The 18,595-nt window shown below is 39.2% G+C and overlaps 1 protein-coding gene across 2 annotated transcripts in view; it reads left to right on the forward strand.

Moving 5' to 3' along the window:
• SLC9A7 (solute carrier family 9 member A7) overlaps positions 1-17,261 on the forward strand; it is a 68,246-nt gene extending 50,985 nt beyond the window's left edge. For both annotated transcript variants that reach the window (XM_066176502.1, XM_066176503.1), the window contains 4 exons: positions 3,731-3,794; positions 6,442-6,524; positions 9,693-9,798; positions 15,512-17,261. In XM_066176502.1, the coding sequence (XP_066032599.1) occupies positions 3,731-3,794; positions 6,442-6,524; positions 9,693-9,798; positions 15,512-15,760 (502 nt within the window). In that variant the 3' untranslated portion in view covers positions 15,761-17,261. The remainder of the gene's footprint in view (positions 1-3,730; positions 3,795-6,441; positions 6,525-9,692; positions 9,799-15,511) is intronic.
• Positions 17,262-18,595: the final 1,334 nt, after the last annotated feature.

Below are 18,595 nucleotides of genomic sequence, written 5' to 3' on the forward strand. Positions count from 1 at the left end.
ACACTGTTTAAATTACTGAATTATACATAAGCTTAATGTTTTGAGAGATCAAATCTGAGTAGCTCCTCTCCTACATGTGATGCTGGAGTTGTAGATGTAGAATAAAGACCAAGAAGTCCAGGTGTCAGTTAAGGCCAGAAATGGTGTGTTTTAGTGTTGGGCATTAGGAGCTCAAGACTAGTCCCTCTGCTATTACAGAGATCTTAAAGCATGAAAAGCCTTTTTTGCCTTGAAAAACAAGTTTTCATTAGGGAGGAGTGAAGAAATACACTTAAATTGGATTAATTTTTATACTATACAACATACTCTTGTCTACAGATTCCAATGACCTTCCCAAGGCTGAAATAAAGGTGTCTGGATTTTATGTACTAGTAATTGTCTGTACTGAAGGAATAAGGTGTCTATCAGATACCAACGTGATTCCAGTGGGGGAAATCAATTGATTTTTCACCAATTTTGAAACAGATATACATTGTTACAGCTAAAAGACTGCTCATATTTTTCATCTGAAATCTTTTTAAGAGTTACTTACATGCACAGCCTTGGGAAATCCCCACACAACTGCTGCATAGGACTCTCAGAAAGAGTGGAGGGGAAAAGAAAGATGCTTGCTGGCATCTGCACTACCTTGGCCTTGGTTGTGCCCCTCAGTCCCCATCACAGAGGTGTCTCTTCAATAAAACACTGCTTTCACCTTGCCTTTCTGCTGTGGGATTTGGGCAAAACAGCCCAAGCCTGTAGCAAGGCTGCCCTCTCTGTGCCACTGGGAGGGGATCTGTGTAAATTCATCCAGTAACAGTTTAATTTATAAAACAGGCTAAATAAATGAGAGCTGATATTGACCTTTACAGCATATTTAAATTACAGGAAGCTTTAAAAATATATTAAGTATATGAAAGGGATTTTTTTGTCTTCAGCATAAGAAGAAAATCAATGTTGAAAACATACATGCATCAGCTTGCCTCATACTTTTAATTATTGAAGTAGTTAAGCAAAGATGAAGGAACTAAGTGTTTTCAGTGCTTCTTTTCACTGTAAAGGAGGTTGAGACAGACTTCACTTGTTTTTGGTTTTGTTTTTTTTCAGGTGATAATGGTGACACTTCCTTATAATTCTAGGGGCTGGGCCTGCCAAAAAAAAAAAGTGATGCTTGTCATGAGATCAGGGTATTTAAGCTTGAAACTTAGACAGGCTTGCCACCAAAAAGTAAAGCTTCCTACATATAAAACTGGAAAAACTTCAAAACACACCACTACATCTTCCTATACAATTGATGCTAGAGTAGAAGATGAGAGCATATTGTTTGAAAGATATAAAATGTAGTTGTGAGAATTTGAAATGAAAATGTGTTTGGTGTTAATCTCTGAACTGTGGAAGAGACTTTGAGAGTGATTTTATTTTAATGTGTTTTATGGAAAGAATTAATTATAAATATTCAAAATATAAATTCATTTGATGAATAACTTTGAAAAAAATTAGATGGACAACTCTGTGTGGATGTACTATTTAAATATTGAAAGGAACATCTGTAGTATGATTTTTTTTTTCCTAAATGTTGAACCATTCTAATATAGAAAAATTTTCTTTGCCTCTTCAGCACAACAGTGAACCCAAATTCCTGGTCTGTGATATACTATGACTTTACACTGAGCAATGTGGTTATCCTGCTTTGGTCTTCCATTCCCCTGCCCGCAGGCAGTTAAAATCCTCAAAACAAATGCACAACCTTGTAAGTCAAGTAAAAGCTGAGACAGTGAATTGTTTGGTTTTCTTATGTGCTGTGAAGTGAATAGGTAGCCCAGGGAGTAAAAACTATTTGGGGAATGCAAGCTATGTTCATCTGTTGGAAAGAGCTTCTTGAACTCCCCATTCACACTGTCAGCTACACAGCCAACATGACCCTGGTTGCTGTGCATAGCACATTGAACCTTCCCCCATGTGCAGTTTGGAAAGCCACAAATATTTTTCTTTTATTTTCATGTGTACTTATAAAGGAATGCATACTCTTATGTATATACCTACATTACTGTACTGAGTCTGTTTCCTGATGTTGCTTGTCAGCTTTCTGCTGCAGGTAATGGGTTTCCCTGCCAAAACCTGTTCTTATGTAGTGATAGCCAAAGCAGTAACATCTCAGCCCTTGTAAGGTCTCAGAGCTCTTGTGTGTGCTGTTTTATTTCAGCATGTGTCACAATCCAGTACTCAATATGTCTATCCAGTGTTCCCTTAAATTGGTGAAGATTTTCAGTTCTGAGGCTGGTCAGTGCCAAGGAGTTTCCAGGCTAGATGTGCCTAAAGTTTGAGATGACTCTATATGTCAAAAAGGAAGTGATGACGAAAGAACAAGAGACTCAGAAAAAGAGAAAATAACCATGCAAAGGGCTGGGTCAGCACTAGTTGTATAGTTGCAGGGCAGCCTTCTGGATTTTCCCTGAACTACATTAACTCATGTGAGGCCTTGAGCTGGTTGTGAGTCCACAAGGATGACTTAAAACTTTTCTTCTTCTATTGTTCTATCAAAAAAATGCTGCCCTGGAAGCTACTTGGAAGTGTTCTTTTTTTATTCGATCCAAGCATGGTGTCCCTGGGACAAACCAAGGATATGGTCCGACCAGCAAGGTTCTTTTCTAGTGATTTTTAGGGCTGTTGCATAAACACCATGGCTATAAATAACTGACAAAAAATTTTAAGTAACCAGGAAATTGCACCAAACCAGCTCAGTCCCTTCTAAGAGAGTAGAAGTGACGACGTTAACAAAATCTTATTGTCTGAAATGGCTGTTGCATGTGTTTTCTCACACTTATTATGCAACATGGTGGAACTGAAACACAACACATTTGAGACTGAGAATCTTATTTAACTTTGGTTGAAGGTTTAGGTTCTACAAGAGATGACAGAGATCAGGACATGGATAGGATATAAAATAGACAAATCCAGTCTACCCCCAAACCCGACCAGAAAAACCTGAATATAATTACAAGGATTAAATGCCAATCTTGGATGGAAGCCCTGTGTGCATGGATGGCTCAGTAATAAGATGCTTTCTAACTATACAAAAGTCAGAAGACAGTTTCTTCTTAACATGTTATTCTGTCAACACCCACCATCTCTTTACGCAAACCCTGCCTCACTCAGATGGGAGGCTGGACTACAGGCCACTTGTTAATCCACTGTGGCTGTGTTGTGTTAGGTGAATGAAACTTGCAGCAAATTAATGTTGTGACACTTTATAAAATATTTTTTGTGCTTCCCATAGTGCATTAAAACATGGAGTGTGTGTGTCTTTTTAAAATCGTGTATTTCAGACATTCTCAGGTTTATCTGACAGTTATTTGCTGTGGGAAATATTTAGGCTGGGCTTTATCCTTAGTTTCTGGTTTTTTTCGTGCTGGATATGAGGGATACTTTCCACTGAAGAGGATGCCATCCACTTTTTAAGGCAAAAATAGTATTTCCCAGTGTTCTAAAAAAATTGGCAACAAAGGTAAGCAGTTAAAGTTGATGACAACACAGAGTTAAAGCACTTACTTGAGTGAAAAAGTATCTTGTTTATAGCTGTGTAACTGCAGGGGAGTAATGGACAACTCTTCCTCAATCTATTCTTATAACCTCTCTGATGCAGCTTTGCTGGGTGCCTAAAGTGCTTTTTTAAATGCATTCTGCCAAACTTACAGCATTTGCAACCCTTAGTAATAACACCACTTGCTTTGTTTTCCTAATGTTTCTGTAGGGTTGGGGTTGACCCAGATCAGGATCCTCCACCTACTAATGACAGCTTCCAAGTCTTACAAGGAGTAAGTAATCACATAACTTCTCTATTAGGCTGCTCTTATTTTATAACTCAGACAATAGAAAACTGCAGAAGTTGTATGCATGGATAAAACCTTTCTCTCCTAGCTGGCAAGTCGGTAGGGGATTTTGCTTTGTAATATTCAAGTAATGCCCACTGAAAAACATTCAGTGATTTTGGGCGTAGCGCTGTTGTGGTCACGTTTTTGGGTATATGTAAGGCATCACAAGCCTTCCCAAATCTACTAGTACACTCTATATAACAATCCTCTTCCCCCACTTACCCAACATCCTTGCTGTTAGCATGCTGCTGCATTAATAGTTCTCCTCAGTTCAGAGGTAATACTTTTGGCTCCTCTTTCTTAACCGATACCAAATTTTGGCACTTGGACTTGTTTAGAATCCAAGATTAAGTTTGCTAATCTGATCTTGACTCTTGTATACCAAACCACATGCCAGTTGGATCCTGCCAGGACTACCTATCACCTGGTTGAAGCAGAAGGAGCACAAGAAAATTGCCATTTGTATTCAGCAAACTGTGAATCTTTAGTGGAGCTTTCCATTCATCAGTAACAACCCGAGAGTTGACTTTTTTCCCCCTGAGATATGCTATTGGCAAACAAGATCGTTGGAAGAAAGTTGTTCATAGCAGAATTTTCAGTTTTGCTCATCTATAAACTTGAGTTGATTCACAGGAGGAGTGAAAGGTCTAGAAAAAACCAAAACAACTCAAAAATTCCTCAGGCTTAAATGGGAGTTTCCTCTGTCCAGACCTTGGTTTGCACTCTTCCAGAGTTCTGCTTGACACTGATTGTTCAGCAGCACAGCTGGCTGCTTATGTAGGAACCTACCTGAGGAAGTTGAATGACAGGTAACTTTGGATTTACAGGATACTTAGGGGAGTGTTGTATGATGATGCTGGTGTTCAGGCTGGTCAGAGATAGATGAGTGTATTTGGGATTAGCTTTTTTCAGAGTGGTTTCTTCTGCCTTGATCTTTTTTTTTGTTTCATTTTGGTTTGGATTTTTTTTTTTTTTTTTGGTTGGTTGGTTGTTGTTTTTTTTTTGGTTTTTTTTTTTTTTTTTTTTTTTTTTTTTTTTTTTGTTGGTTGTGGGGTTTTTGGGTTTTTTCTCAATCCTTTATTTTTCTTTTCCTGTTACATGTTGTACAGGTAAGAGATACTTGCTCAGGAAGCATCTCTTTTATTTCAGAAACTGCACTTGGCATCTCTGTGTTCTTTGTAAAAGCCTGTGTCCAGCACACAAAATAAATACTGAAATGGTGGAGCTGGCTACCAGTAAGGGTGAACTTTGTTTTGTAACTATCTGGAAGCAACCAGAAGTCCAGGCCTCAAAACACCTTTTATGGTGGAGGCCACAATTATAGCATATAACCATATAGGAAGTGGTATCGTGGAAAGATGGCTTGGCCAGTTCAGATTGAACTTGTCAGTAACTGAGGAATTGCTTTAACAGGAAACAGAGCATGGGTATTCTGTTCTCATTCAGTGTCTGCTGTGGAAATATCATGTTTGCTTTTTCCCATGTAAACATAAAGAACTTACCCATTTGTTTCCCTCTTTAGCTGTGCATTGCATTGCTAATGCAGTCCATTAGTCAGTTCCCTTTGGATTAATTTTTCTTTCATGAAGCCAAGATTAACAGTATGTCACACTTAAAGAAAATATATCATTTGGGATGGGGAGGGAGTGAAAATGTATTACGTTTAACTCTTGGTGGATCATGGATTTTTTGCAGGTCAGAAGTACACAGTGTAATCCTGTCTTGTTCTTTCCCAGTAGTTTGGAAGATGATTCATACAAGGCATTCATTTGTTTTCCTGTGTTTAAGTCTGGCCTCTGGCCATAAACAAACCCCCCCCCCCCCATCTGAACAACAAACAACAAAACAAAAACACAAAGGAAAACACTCAAACCATGAACAGTAACAAAAGTAAAAATAAATGCAGCTGCAGACCAGCTGGTGTGATGATTTGCAGCACAGCTAGTTAAGAGATTATATTTAATGCAGTTAGCCCTTTCAAGGTTGATCCAGCATTTCGGAGATTTGCATGACCTCCCTCAATTGTGATCTTTATATGGATTCTCTGTTCAGCACATTTCTTTTAAATGTGATATATTTCATCAGGTTTCTGAGAATTTATCAGATGTGGTAATTTCCCCTTGTTCTTCCAAGGAAGCAACATGCTTAGGAAAAAAACATCAAAAAAAACCCCATCTAGAGTTAGACCTAGAGTTAAGGAAGCCAACCAAGCAATGAATAGGATTCAGTCTTGGAATATCAATTAGGCTTATTTTTCAGTTTGGAAATTACTTCTATATCTGTTACTATACTAACAGTGAGATAAGGTTTTAGGCTTCAGGGAACTTGGTGGTAGAGGATTTGATAAGGTATCTTGAGAGCAATGAAGACAGCCTGGCTCTCTGCAGTCATTTCTGGTCTTTCTAGGGAAAGTAAACGCAGTATAAGCAAGTCTCTAAACAGCTTTCTTCTGCATTTCAAGTACAGTATTGAAGTAATTTGGCTCTTTTTTTTTTTTTTTTGACAAGACATTATATTATGACTTATTGGAATGTATAGTTCTGCGTTTTTCTGCCTGAAGTAATTGAATATGTTTTTATCTTACTTTTAGGATGGCCAAGATTCTGCACGAAGGAACAGGACGAAGCAGGAAAGTGCTTGGCTCTTCAGGCTGTGGTACAGCTTTGATCATAAGTATCCTTTTGAAAACACAGCTTAGTTTCAAGGCATGAAATGTTCACTTACTTCCTTTCCAAGTACCCATATGTAGCCCTAAGCACCTGATCTTTTTCCTGTTTGATTCTCTCAAGTATTTGACAGGCTCAAGGCACAGAATTGAAGCTTGAACTCGCTGGCTCAGCAGTCAGACCCTTCCTTTCCCTAGTGCAGGGTGTGTGACACTTGCTGGAGGACAGAACCCAGTCATAGATGAAGTACCTCCCTAAACAGTAAGACAGGCAATTAACTATTTCAGGTCCTCTGATTTGTTCTGTTAATCTGTTCTTATTTTCAGTGATCCTCATAGCACAAACTAGGTTTCCAGTTCATTGTACATGTCTAAGCCTCGACTCATTGCTCTGCAGAGCCATCTGCTTTTGTGAAGTCCCAAAATCTGTGGTTGATTTCTAAAGTGGGAGTTTTGGAACTAACAATCTACATGAGATCCAGCTTATTCCCTTACGTATATCCAGGAGGTACTATGGGTGTTAAAGCAGAGTGTCTCTGAGTGTATGTAGTACTTTACAACCTTTCTGAAGCTATTATTATACTATTTAGATAACCTTAAGATTGTGAGCAACTTTTGCGTATTGTTGTGCTGTCCTGTATTTCATTCGTATGGGTTTGGGTTTTTTCTAATCTCCTTAACTTAATCAGTATGTCATTAATTATGACACATTAAGTATGTCACAGCTGCTCCTCCTCAACAGCTTACAGTCACTTAGCAGAAAATGGCAAAGATAATCTTTGTGGCCATGGCAAGTCACTTACACTTAGAAACCAAAAGAAATTTCAATACTGAACTCCTAGTAATTTCTGGGGCAGCTAAATATACACAGTGACTAGTGATAGGGCCCTAATGTTCTTGCAGCTTGCATATGAGTCTTTTCACTGGGGTCTTGGCCTTTGATTGATGAGAGATTGCTGGGCTGGTTGGAGCACAGTAGTTTCCTTCCATACCTTATGCATGAGACTTTCACACCCAGGCAAACCCAGCTAACACGTTGAAAATGTTTGGATCCTAAGAGCATCTTTGGGATAAAATCTGTGACCAATGCTTTCAGATGCAGTAGCACTGACCCAAAGCACAGAAGGGAGTTTATGTGCTCTTTTAAATATTCATAAATGTTCATAATTCCAAGTTAACTCTTCGAATTCTAGTGACTAGCCTCGAAGTGCCTCAAGGTCAAATTTAATTATTCAAAAAAAAAGAAGAGAGATTTTGGTGTTAAATTGTGAAAGGATCTGGCTGTGGCTGACTGCTTCTTTTTTGTCATTTTAAGAAGGAAGCAGAGCTGTCCTCTTCCCCTGCCTTTCCAAAAGGGATGTGCCCGATGAAAGGAGCAGTTGGTAATGCTGATTTCCCTCAGCTGATGCTTGCAGTGAACAGTCCCTCCCTAGCAGCTGCAGCAAGGGTGGGGGGAGTCCCTAGAGAAAATTACAGCCTAACTACCTATTTCACAGAAACTTAAAGGATCCTGAGAGTGCATTCCTTTTTTTTTTTTTTTTTTTGTTTTCTCCAGTGGTGACTAGCAGTGTTTAGGAAAAGTTTCTGTAAGTTTGTGCCAAGGAAACTGACATTGAGGGGCTGAAATGTCTTACTTATGTAGAGGTAAAAATCTGTTCCTTCTGTTGGAAGAGGGCATGCAGATAAGCAGTGGCTGGGTGAGCTTAAATTGTACAGATGGGAAGATCTTTAGAATTGCCACCTCTATATCTATGGCTAAATGTTTTGTGGGTTTGTTTGTTTTGGTTTGGTTTGTTTTTTTTTGCTGAGAGTTAAGAGAACTTAACTTGAAAAAGATGCAAGTAAGTGATGGAAAAGTGTGCTCCAAAACTCACTATGGCCTGCAGAGCTCACTATGGCATGGATAAGTGGGAACTTCATTCCTGCGGAATGCAGAGTTCACTTAATGCTGTGGGCTGTTCCCTGGGTTCACCCACAACTGTTAAACGTGGGGAAAACTGCAACTTTGATGAAGCAGCAGATGTCTTTAACTGGGTTTGTTTTTTCAGGGCTGAGTTCCTGCCTGTCTGGCACAGGGCAGCGTGGGGCCTGGGTTGGTGCAAGGGTGAAGAGCTCGTTTCTTTCCAGGAATGGGTGTAACCACACTTTCAGTGAAGGAGGAGAGGAGGAAACATAACTCTGCTGGAGTAAACAGCTATGCTAGGCTCTGCTAAAGGGAAGGGATAGCTCTCTGCTAAAGCAGCCCCCTTTTAACCCCTTCTTTGCCCTAAGATTCTTAATGGGTTTAAGATGAATTAATGAATTGTTATATTTACAATGGACTGATTCTCTCCGTGCTTAGAGGTCTAAGAAAGTAAGTAGAATGCCTGCAACTTAAATATTTGTATTTAAAATAAAATTGATTGATTCATGTTCTAGTCAAGATCAACATGCTGCTCTTTAACAGAGACAGGTATTTTGACTCTTGGGTATTTTTTCAGGCATATCATCAGTGTGGAGTACTCATGTGAAAAGTGTGGATTTACCTGGGCACCGATTTGTAAAACAGGGGTAAAGACACTTTCCCACACCCACATCCCCTCAGTGTCATCTAGGTAGCACTGCTTTCCTCCAACACTGTGGTACATGATTCTTGCATGCAGTTTTCCCTTTGCCTTTCTGAGGCTCCATGTGGTAAACATAGGTGCAGTAATGTCTGTGAGCATTACCAGACTAATATCTCTGGTTGCACCTCTGTGGCTCAGTAACCAGAAGATCAAATGGCTGTATAGCTTTGAGGATGTTCAATGAACAGAATTTTTGTATTTCCCTATACTGAGCCACACAGAATGTCACCTTGCTACCTATGGCTCACAACCTTGACACCATACTCCCGTCTTCAGAGCAGAAACACTCTTGGTCCTTTCAACACTAAAGCATCTTTGCTTTCTCCTTTTAACTTGAAAGCACAGAAGCTGGAGACATTGCAACTCTTTGAGACTTGTCAGAAGAAAGTTAGCTAGTGGTCCTTGCAGAAGATTAGTGAGTGAAGAAACAAGGGGAAAATGTTGGGAGAGTATTTTGTGTACAATTATTGCATATCACAGTTCAAAGGCAGAACTACATTTATGTACAATTGTCTCTTTATTTTCAGTAGTGTTTTTTGAGCACTGGTGTGTTTTCCTTAACTACTTTAGTTATTTAAAGCCAATTCTCACTCACAGTGGCCCTCCGCTGACCACAACGCTGCCCAGCTGGTGTGGCCTGATAGCTCGCTGTCTGACAAGTCCCCAGGTTTATGATGTAAGTAAAACAATTCTATACCTCTTGGTTTCGTTTTTTATTTATTAAACTTCAGCAAATTGCTGTTTTTTCCTTTTAGGTAATGTCCTGGTTTCAGCTGGTCTGATAGACATACTGCAAGAAAGTGCTGGTTTTCCTAGGCAAGAAAAGATTTAAAATACTCTCCCCTTAGGCAAAAGCTTCTGTTGTTTGAGATCAGGAATTATTGTACTGTTCAAATACTACATTAGAAAAATAACATTTAAGGATATGGGGAAATTACATGCCTAGTCAATAACTCAGTTCAGTGAATCATTTTAAAATATTCAGTCCCTTCTCAAGACTTTTGGACAAGATTCTTTGCCTGTTACTGCTAAACTTCGAGGTCTCCTTAGAGATGTCATTGACACACTTACCCAGCTGGAAAAAAACCTGGTAGCACTTCCCTTCATTGTTTCCACTGTGAAATTTGAGATCAGATTTCAGAAACTGTTAATCAGCTACTTATCTCAGTCTAGGAGGTCACTACACTGTCTAAACAGCCTTGTCTTGCAATAATTAATGCTCTATTTTATTATCCTTGCAGGATCCCGATACTTGTCATTCTTATCTGTACAGTGCTTCTGAAATCTACAACTCTTTCATGAGCTGCTTGTAAATAAAACCATAGCACTATGTGGGACTTCTCAAATTTGCAGGTTCTCTGGGATATTAATATCTCTGTGCTCAAGTAGTCTTGGACAAGTTGTCTATTAATCCTTCCCTAGAGAATTATGAACTCTAATTGCAGCTTTGAAATCTTTCCCTACATTTCTTTCTGGGTACCATTAGCATCTTACTTGTACCTGATAGAAAAATTTCATACCTGTTGCCCTTTTGGAACTATAGTAATGCAAGAAATTGGCCTAGTTCCCATCTTTACAATGGCACTGGAGGTCTTAAAACATGTCTAGATTGGAAGGCATCCATCAGACCAGTTAGCCCACCTGTGCATTACCCATATGTCTGTCTATGTATGATCCTGTGACAGTAAATGCCCAGTGACTGAGGATCTAACCAAAATGAACATGCAAGCTTTGACTCTCATTTTCTCTTATAGTTGGCTTGTCTTCTTTTTTTTTTTTTTTTTCCTCCCTCCTTACTCATCGTTGTTGACTACTACCAGATGTGGAAACTTACTATTTAATGGATTGGCTCAGTGATACACACAAGACAATAACTTCATTAAAAATGCTGGGTTGTATACTTCGTTAAGGTGTATAATGTGGAACTTTCCTATTGTATTCTCTTTCCGGTTCCTATTTCTTTGCAGTGCTGCGTTTGTCTTAGGAAAGGATGTAATTTTGAAGTTTCATTTCTAGCTTCTTTTCAAGATTTCTGAACCCTGCAGTTGCCTTGTGTCTTCTTTGTTTCTTTACACGGCTGACTTTGCTACAGCACACGGCTATGACATTTCATTACTGGTTAATAAGCTGTGGAATCTTTTTGCCTTTCTATTAAGTGCAGGTGAAAAACAGAGACAGCCGTGTCTTTGTGGGGAAAGAAATTGCTTGTAATAGTGCTTTTGTGAGGTATTTCCAGGAAAATTAAATGGTACACATGTGAGAATTAAATACTGAAGATTTTTCAGTTAAACAAGGGAAAAAATAGTCTGTAAATACTTAATAAAGTGTAACATGGCTGTAAAATATGTTTCCCAAACAAGTATGAAATCCTGGATCTCAGTCCAGGTGCGTGTCTGAGTTATGATATCTTTACAGAGAAGAAAGCAGTAAGTATGTGGCTATGCTGACTGTATATTTGTAGATGGGTTTTATCTTTTGTTGTTTCAGGGGGTTTTTTTCTTCTCTGACTTTATCACAACCTTACTTAGAATTCACTCTCACTTCCACAAGTGGGAGTAGGTCTTTTTAATTAAATGCCAAAGGGGAGTTTGAAAGTGTGAAAGTCAAATAATCCTACAATGCAGCCCACCCACAACTTATTCCTCAGCATGAGATCGTGTCCTCTAAGCCTCAATTTGCATGAAGTATGTGTAGGGCTCTGAGTCAGCCCAAAGGGTGAGGTACAGTGGATTTTTTCCAGAGATGATGTTACTGTTCCTTGTTGACATTCACCCACTGCTTTAAGGCTGTGCCACTAGGCTGTTTCCAACCCAGACAGACAAGTTGGAATTTAAAGCATGAAAAGTTGCTGCAGTTAGCAGTCAAATTTTGAAAATTATAGTTTTAATCACTATTTTCCTCTTCTGGTGTTATCTTCTGTGCATGACCAGTTGGCAGAGCTTTCCAGCTTATCCCAAACTAATGTTGGTCAGTTATTTTGCTTTTCCTTTTCAAATGTCCTTTGAAACTTCTAGTAATTTTCTGTTCTATCAGTCATTTATTCCAACTGAAAGAAGCACTCCTAGGGATACTTTTTTGTTGTTTGTTTGCTTGTGGGCTGTTCCACACTTTAAAAAAAGTATATTTCTTGCACATACACAGTATGACAACTTGGTATGAAACTAGAAGGAATTGAAATAATTTATAAATATGCAAGCCCAGTGAAGAAACTTGATTTGCAAGCTTTGGAGGAGTTAACTCTCAAAATGGATAAGAAAACTGTTCAGCCAGGCTTCCTCCTTCCCACTCCTTACTGGCTCTAGCTTCATAGCAAAAATTACTTCGTTTCCTTGGTGAATTTAAATTCAGCTGAGAAAGAGAAACTAAATGGAGCATCAGGTTAAGCTGGAATATATTTTGCATGCATGGTACTTACGCTTTCATTTTGGAGCCACAAGATAAGTAACTTCCGATGCAAGTTTTGTTATCTGTGGTACCTGTGCTGCGTTCAGCACCAGCATTTGTGACGACTGCCAGCACTTTGCACGTGCATCGTACTTTGCTTGTGCTTTTTTTTCACCGTCTTAGGAGGCAATAAGGATTGGCTTTCTAAGCAGTAACTCATTTTTATAACAAAAAACATCTCCAGCATGCATTCTAAGGAACTGTTCAGCTTTTACCACTAAGAGGAGGGAGGTCCCTCTAGGTTATGATCAGCACATGAAAGCAGAATTCAGGCTTTTGCAGAGTTTTGGATTCAGGTCTTTAGCCATTCTAGTGTGTCTCTTTATGTAGTGTTGTTCAGACCTGTGTTTTCTGAGTGAATTGAAGCTTTTCCTACAGAACCGTAGGGGATTGCAGAGGCCTGTTTAGGGTTATTCTTGGGAGTATTTCAAGTCTCTGTGGATCTATTTGGATACATTTCCTGTCTTTCTTGAAAGAATTGTTCATGCTGCATGAAGCACGATAGGTTTATTCACCCATCCTCTTTGTTTGCAAACATAGTGAATCTGTATAGTATATGAGATTTTTCGTGGGTGTTCTCTGGGGAAATGTATGAAATAAAATCCATGCTGCTTGCAGTACTATTCAGATTGGAAACAAATAAGTGAACCTTGGCTTGTAGGAGGCAATGTTTGTTCACTACTTTGAGAGAAAGCTCAGTGTTTTCATTGGAACTGATCATGTTTAGGTTACATGTAAGTGTAGCCTGGGACAAACCAAGACAATCCGGACTTGCCCTATGGTATAAAGGCTGTGACCCTCTTTTTCAGTATCATGCTTCCAAGAGCTCCTCAGCCCTTTGGGGAGCTCAGGTGTAGGGTGTTCTTACCAGTTTCTTATCTGAGAGGTGGCTGCAAGGGTTCACTGTTCAATAGCATTGTGGAGACAGGAGGTGCTTTGGGAGCTTGTTGCAGCCACTTCACACATGGCCCTGGTACAGCAATACCTTCTCGTGCTCTGTTGGCTCTGCCTTCCCCTCCTTGGTGCGTCTCCAAGGGCAAACACCGTGAAGGGGAGCGTGTGATAGACCTTCACAGCTTCTTCAATTTTTTAAAGCATAATCAGTCAAGAGTCACAAGCTGCCTGCTTCTTGAATCGTTTTTCTGATTTTTATCCTTATTTGAATGCCTTTTCTTTAAAACAGAAGAAGAATATAATCTGCTATAATCCAGATAGCAGATTTTCTTAAACTGATTATTTTGTGACCCTTTTAATAATTTTCATCTCAGACTTTTTTTTTTTTTTGCAACAGAAAGATTGCAAAGGCTGTTTCTGCTGATTGTAGCTGAATCCTTTAATTTCTGCCATTTCTTTTTTATTTAAGATGGTGCCAGTAATTCAGTGGTTCCTTTGCAAACAAAAAAAGCAGGTGTCCTAACCTGTATTTGCTCTTTGAGAACAGTGCTCTCTATCAGACTAACCCTATCACAAAAAAAGCAATGATAAATTTGGATGCCATGAAGGTTCTAATAATTAGCATTCCTTCAAAGTAGAGCTTGTCTTGCACCCAACCCTGAACTGCACCATTTCTTTTGTGGATTTTGGCAAACTCCTGCCACCTGTTCTAGTCCTCATTAGTTATAAATTCTGTATCATCTAGAGGCTTCTGCTGCTTTATTTTGTCTGACTTTCTGACATAATGACAGGAAGCTTTCCCAGGAAGTTTTATTTAGCCAGGAGCTGCATTTTTCATCATGGACAGGTTAATCAGCTTTTTCAATCTCCAGTGCCCTGAACCTCTGTTCTGCAGTAGAGGCAGAGCTTTCTGTTCACGTTGATCACAGACATCCCATCTCACATGGCCTTTGCCGCAGTGGAAGAAAATAATGTATTTTGCGAATGCAGCCTGATCTGTGTCCAGCCTACTGAGGGAACAGCAATACACATTTCAGCTCCTGCTAAGCAGTACAGAGCCATTCATGTGGGGAAATAATTGCTTTCAGTTGCAAGAAAGCAAGTTTATAGTACAGATTAGAATTTTCTTCAAATATGAAGGAAGCCCACTTTCTGACCAGGTCAGCTATTTTGCCTTTTACCATGTTGAACAGGAGTGGAACACGACACAGTTGCTTGTTGTTGTATTATGCTGAGATACAGAAATTAAGTGCTTTATTGCACTTTAGCAATTTCTATTCTCTTAACTATATATTTCATTCTATCTCTGCCAAAATAAATTCATAGAGTTTTGTGATCTACTTTCTGATGATTGAAATTGATGATTTTGAGAAGAAAACACATCAGAAACAGTTACAAAACTATGAAGCAAGGACTTTGTAGTATCCATCCTTTATGGCTCAGGAGCATTCTGAAGAACTAGGTCAAGTAATCCTTTATTTAGTAACAGGTAAAAGTAAGGAGATAGTTTGAAAGAATATTGTTAGTTCTTGATGTATAACAAAAAAAGTGTTGAGGAATCCTTGTATATAGAGAATATAGAGATCTTGGGCTTTTTTCATGCAAGTTCTTATTGACTTGCATGAAAAATTTACTAATGAATTTGAATAATTAGGAACATATGCAACTTTGTATCTGGAGTGGCTCAACTGTGCTTGATCTCTGCTGCCTTTTAAATTGTCATGCAAAACCCAGTGTGTACCACTCATCTCTTGTACTTCTGGTGTACTTCCAGTGCTACTAAATCCCTGGTTACCCGTTCCATAACCTAGTTCTTGGCTTCAGCTCCCTCTCATCTCTCCTCAGTAGCAGTAGTTATACAGGGAACAGTAAGCTGATTTGCAAACACTGGGTTGAAGGTTATTTTTAACAATTCTTAAGGTGCAGCCTTATGTCTTCTGCATTGACATGTAGGTAAATTCTTCAGTTATGTTCTGGGCAAAGAAAGGTGCTGTGCACTGTATGAAGATTTTTCTTTTTTTTTTCTTTTCTTTTTTTTTTCTTTTTTTCAGAATCAGGAACAGCTTCGAGAAGAGGATTCTGATTTTATTCTGAATGATGGTGACCTTACTGTGACATATGGTGATACAACAATAACTGCAAATGGTTCTTCTGGCCCCCACACAGCTACCACTAACCTTGACAGCAGGAGAACAAAAAGTAGTTCAGAGGAAGCACTGGAACGTGATTTGGGAGCAGCAGATCATGAAGTTACAAGCAGGGGTACCCGGCTAGTATTTCCTCTGGAATACAATGCATGATTACTGACTCAGTAAAAATAACTCTTGCTCTGTGAATGGATCAAGGAAGACTGCAGGCCACTGTGTCACTTGAGGTGGGGGTGTTTATTTAAACAAGTTAACACGCATAAGTGGTTTTACTAGGGTCTGAAGATGTCACCTATTTTTTACTCAAGATGCTGACAGTGGGGTTTTCTGTATGTCTGAAAATAGACAAATGAGAAAACTGGTTATTCTCCTCTTTCCAACTGCTTATCAAATCCAAGTATAACTAGCATGCTGCAATTGTCTTGTTCAGCTGCAGCAGCTCTCTCTCTGAAGAGAGGTACATGAAAATGTTGTCATAGAACTGAGCTTGTCTTGGCTTAGCTTGAGAATGTGAAAGGACAACTATAAACTTGATAATTATAAAGAGACAAAAAAGATTGTGTTTGTATCTGAATGTGGAGAGATCCCTTGTTAACTTCATTCACGAGGTTGAGGAAACTCAAGTGAAATGGGACAGTAAACATTAGGGTTACAGATGTATGAATGAAAGACTGGGGAATCTGTTACTGGAAAATGTACTTAATCTATTTCAGGGAAAAAAAAGGGAAAATCACTGGCCAGCTGTTTAAATGGGAAGGCAATGAGAGCTACTTGTCCCTTTGGCTTTGGGCAACTTGACTATTACTCTTAGCCTAACTTCTAGTGCCTCAAAAGAAAAACATCCAGCTTCCTGTGGTCTAAGGTGCACCTGAAGCCAACATGAGCCTGGAGCCAGGCTCTCTCGGGTAGCAGTCACAAAGTAAAACTTTCTTTCATATGAAGGTAGTTGGAAACTTGGGCTGGGGAAAACAGCAGATAGGAGGAGGAGGAGGAGAGAAAAGAGAGAGAGAGAGAGGCAGTATTGAATTTGCATGGAACCAGGAGGTTTCATATTGCTCAGAAGAATCCATGGACTCTGCTTACAGTTCTTGTGTGTGATAAACAGCAAACATCTAATTAAACAGACAAATGAATACTACTGTTTTTACCATTTGTGACTATCCTAAAAGAAAGCTGTTTACCCTTGTTCTCTTTTGCAGAGTAGATGTGAAACTTCAGTGGGGCATTGCACAACAGCATATAAGCTACAGAAGTGATGAACTGTAGTATTATCTTAAATGTGAAAAGGGAAAAATCTCTGACTAGTGTTTAGCCCACTTACATGTAGGCTAGCTTTAACTTATTGCTAAATGCTTTTTAATTTCCAGATGAGGAGATGATCATTGTCTTTATCAATAGCTGAAAATGTATGCTTTGAAGAGCCTTTCAGCTATTTAAAGCATGCTAAAATGTGATTTCATTCTCATGTCTCAAAAGATTTATTTTTTTAAAGAGTTTGTGGCCCACTAATGTGATGTAATATCAGTTTGTCCAAAAAAAGTGTGTTTTTCTTGCTGCCATTTCAGTTGTTCTTCTCATAAAATTGTGTGTGAGTAAATATCCACTCTGTTTTTCCTTAACTATTAAACTTATTGGGCTAACCTCAGTATGTGAACTTCCTGCTGCAGAGAAACTTTGCAGTTGTGTTGTCTAGTCTGCTTTCTTTTAAATGTGTTCTCTAATGAGTGATCTACCTCCCTGGCTGCCCCTCCAAGGTACACTTATAAAGGGTATTGACCTATAATGATTGTCTCACATGATTAAGAAAAGAGACTAGGAAATCAGGAGTCTTTTTGTGGAAAAATTATAAGACTAATAGAGAATCACAGAATATTCCCAGTTGGAGGGGACACACAAGGATCATCGAAGTCCAACTCCTGGTCCTGCATAGCACCATCCCCGAAGGTCACCCTGTGTTCCTGAGAGTGTTGTCCAAATGCTTCTTGATCTCTGTCAGGTTTGGTGCTGTGACCACTTCCCTAATAAGCCTATTCCAGTGCCCAACCACCCTTTGGATGAACAGCCTTTTTCTAATATCCAATCTAAACCTCCCCTGTCACAGCTTAAGGCCATTCCCTGGGTCCTGTCACTGGTCACCTGAGAGATCAGTGCCTGCCCCTCCTCTTCCGCTCATGAGGAAGTTGTAGACTGCAATGAGGGAGCTTTGTTCTTAAATGGTGCAGAGTAACAAACCCTGATGAAGATCGCTGAGCAGAACAACTCCTTTTCAGGCCTGCATGTGTTTTGCAAAAAAAAAAAAAAAAAAAAAAAAAAAAAAAAAGAGCTAATTCCCTTCCCTGGGAGCACAGGCAGTTTATCAGTTAAAGCTGAGGAGCCAGGAGCAGATCCTGTGACTGCCAAGAGCACTGGACAAGGGGCGCAACACTGGAATTTTCAGGGTGCTTTCCATGAGAGGTGTTCCAAGCACTGCTGACACTGGCTCCAGGAGCAGCTCTGATCCTCTATCTGCAGTTATCAGAAAGGAGGAACACTATGACAAGTGTGTTTACACTGTGTTACATGTCTACTATGCAATGTAAGCTGGCTTCTCTGATAAGCCTCAACAAGGGTGAAGTATCACATACTTGGTACTTGACTAAGTTTAGCCCTTTTCCAAGGATGCATGTTTTCTGGCCTATGAAAAGACAAAAAAAAAATTTATTTACTTTTACAATGAAGGAATTGCCTTTGGGGAAAGGACTGCAGGAATTTTAACTGGAGGAGAGAAAAAAAAATTCATTTTTGGCTGAACTTCCAAAGAGCTGATCTGAAGCAAGTAAATAGCAAAGGTTAAAATGATGTCTCTTATTAATGAAATGATGGCTACTATGTTTTACTCCTGGGGGGAGGGAAAGTTCTCACAGTAAGATTTCTAGCAACCTTAACAGATATTATGAGCTGCTCATGCCACTTAGGAGGCCAGATTCTGTGATTTTCATCTTTATAATA

The sequence above is a fragment of the Chamaea fasciata genome, unplaced genomic scaffold, assembly GCF_029207755.1.
Source record: "Chamaea fasciata isolate MVZ Bird 193981 ecotype frontalis unplaced genomic scaffold, bChaFas1.0.hap1 SCAF_2, whole genome shotgun sequence".
Taxonomy (NCBI): domain Eukaryota; kingdom Metazoa; phylum Chordata; class Aves; order Passeriformes; family Sylviidae; genus Chamaea; species Chamaea fasciata.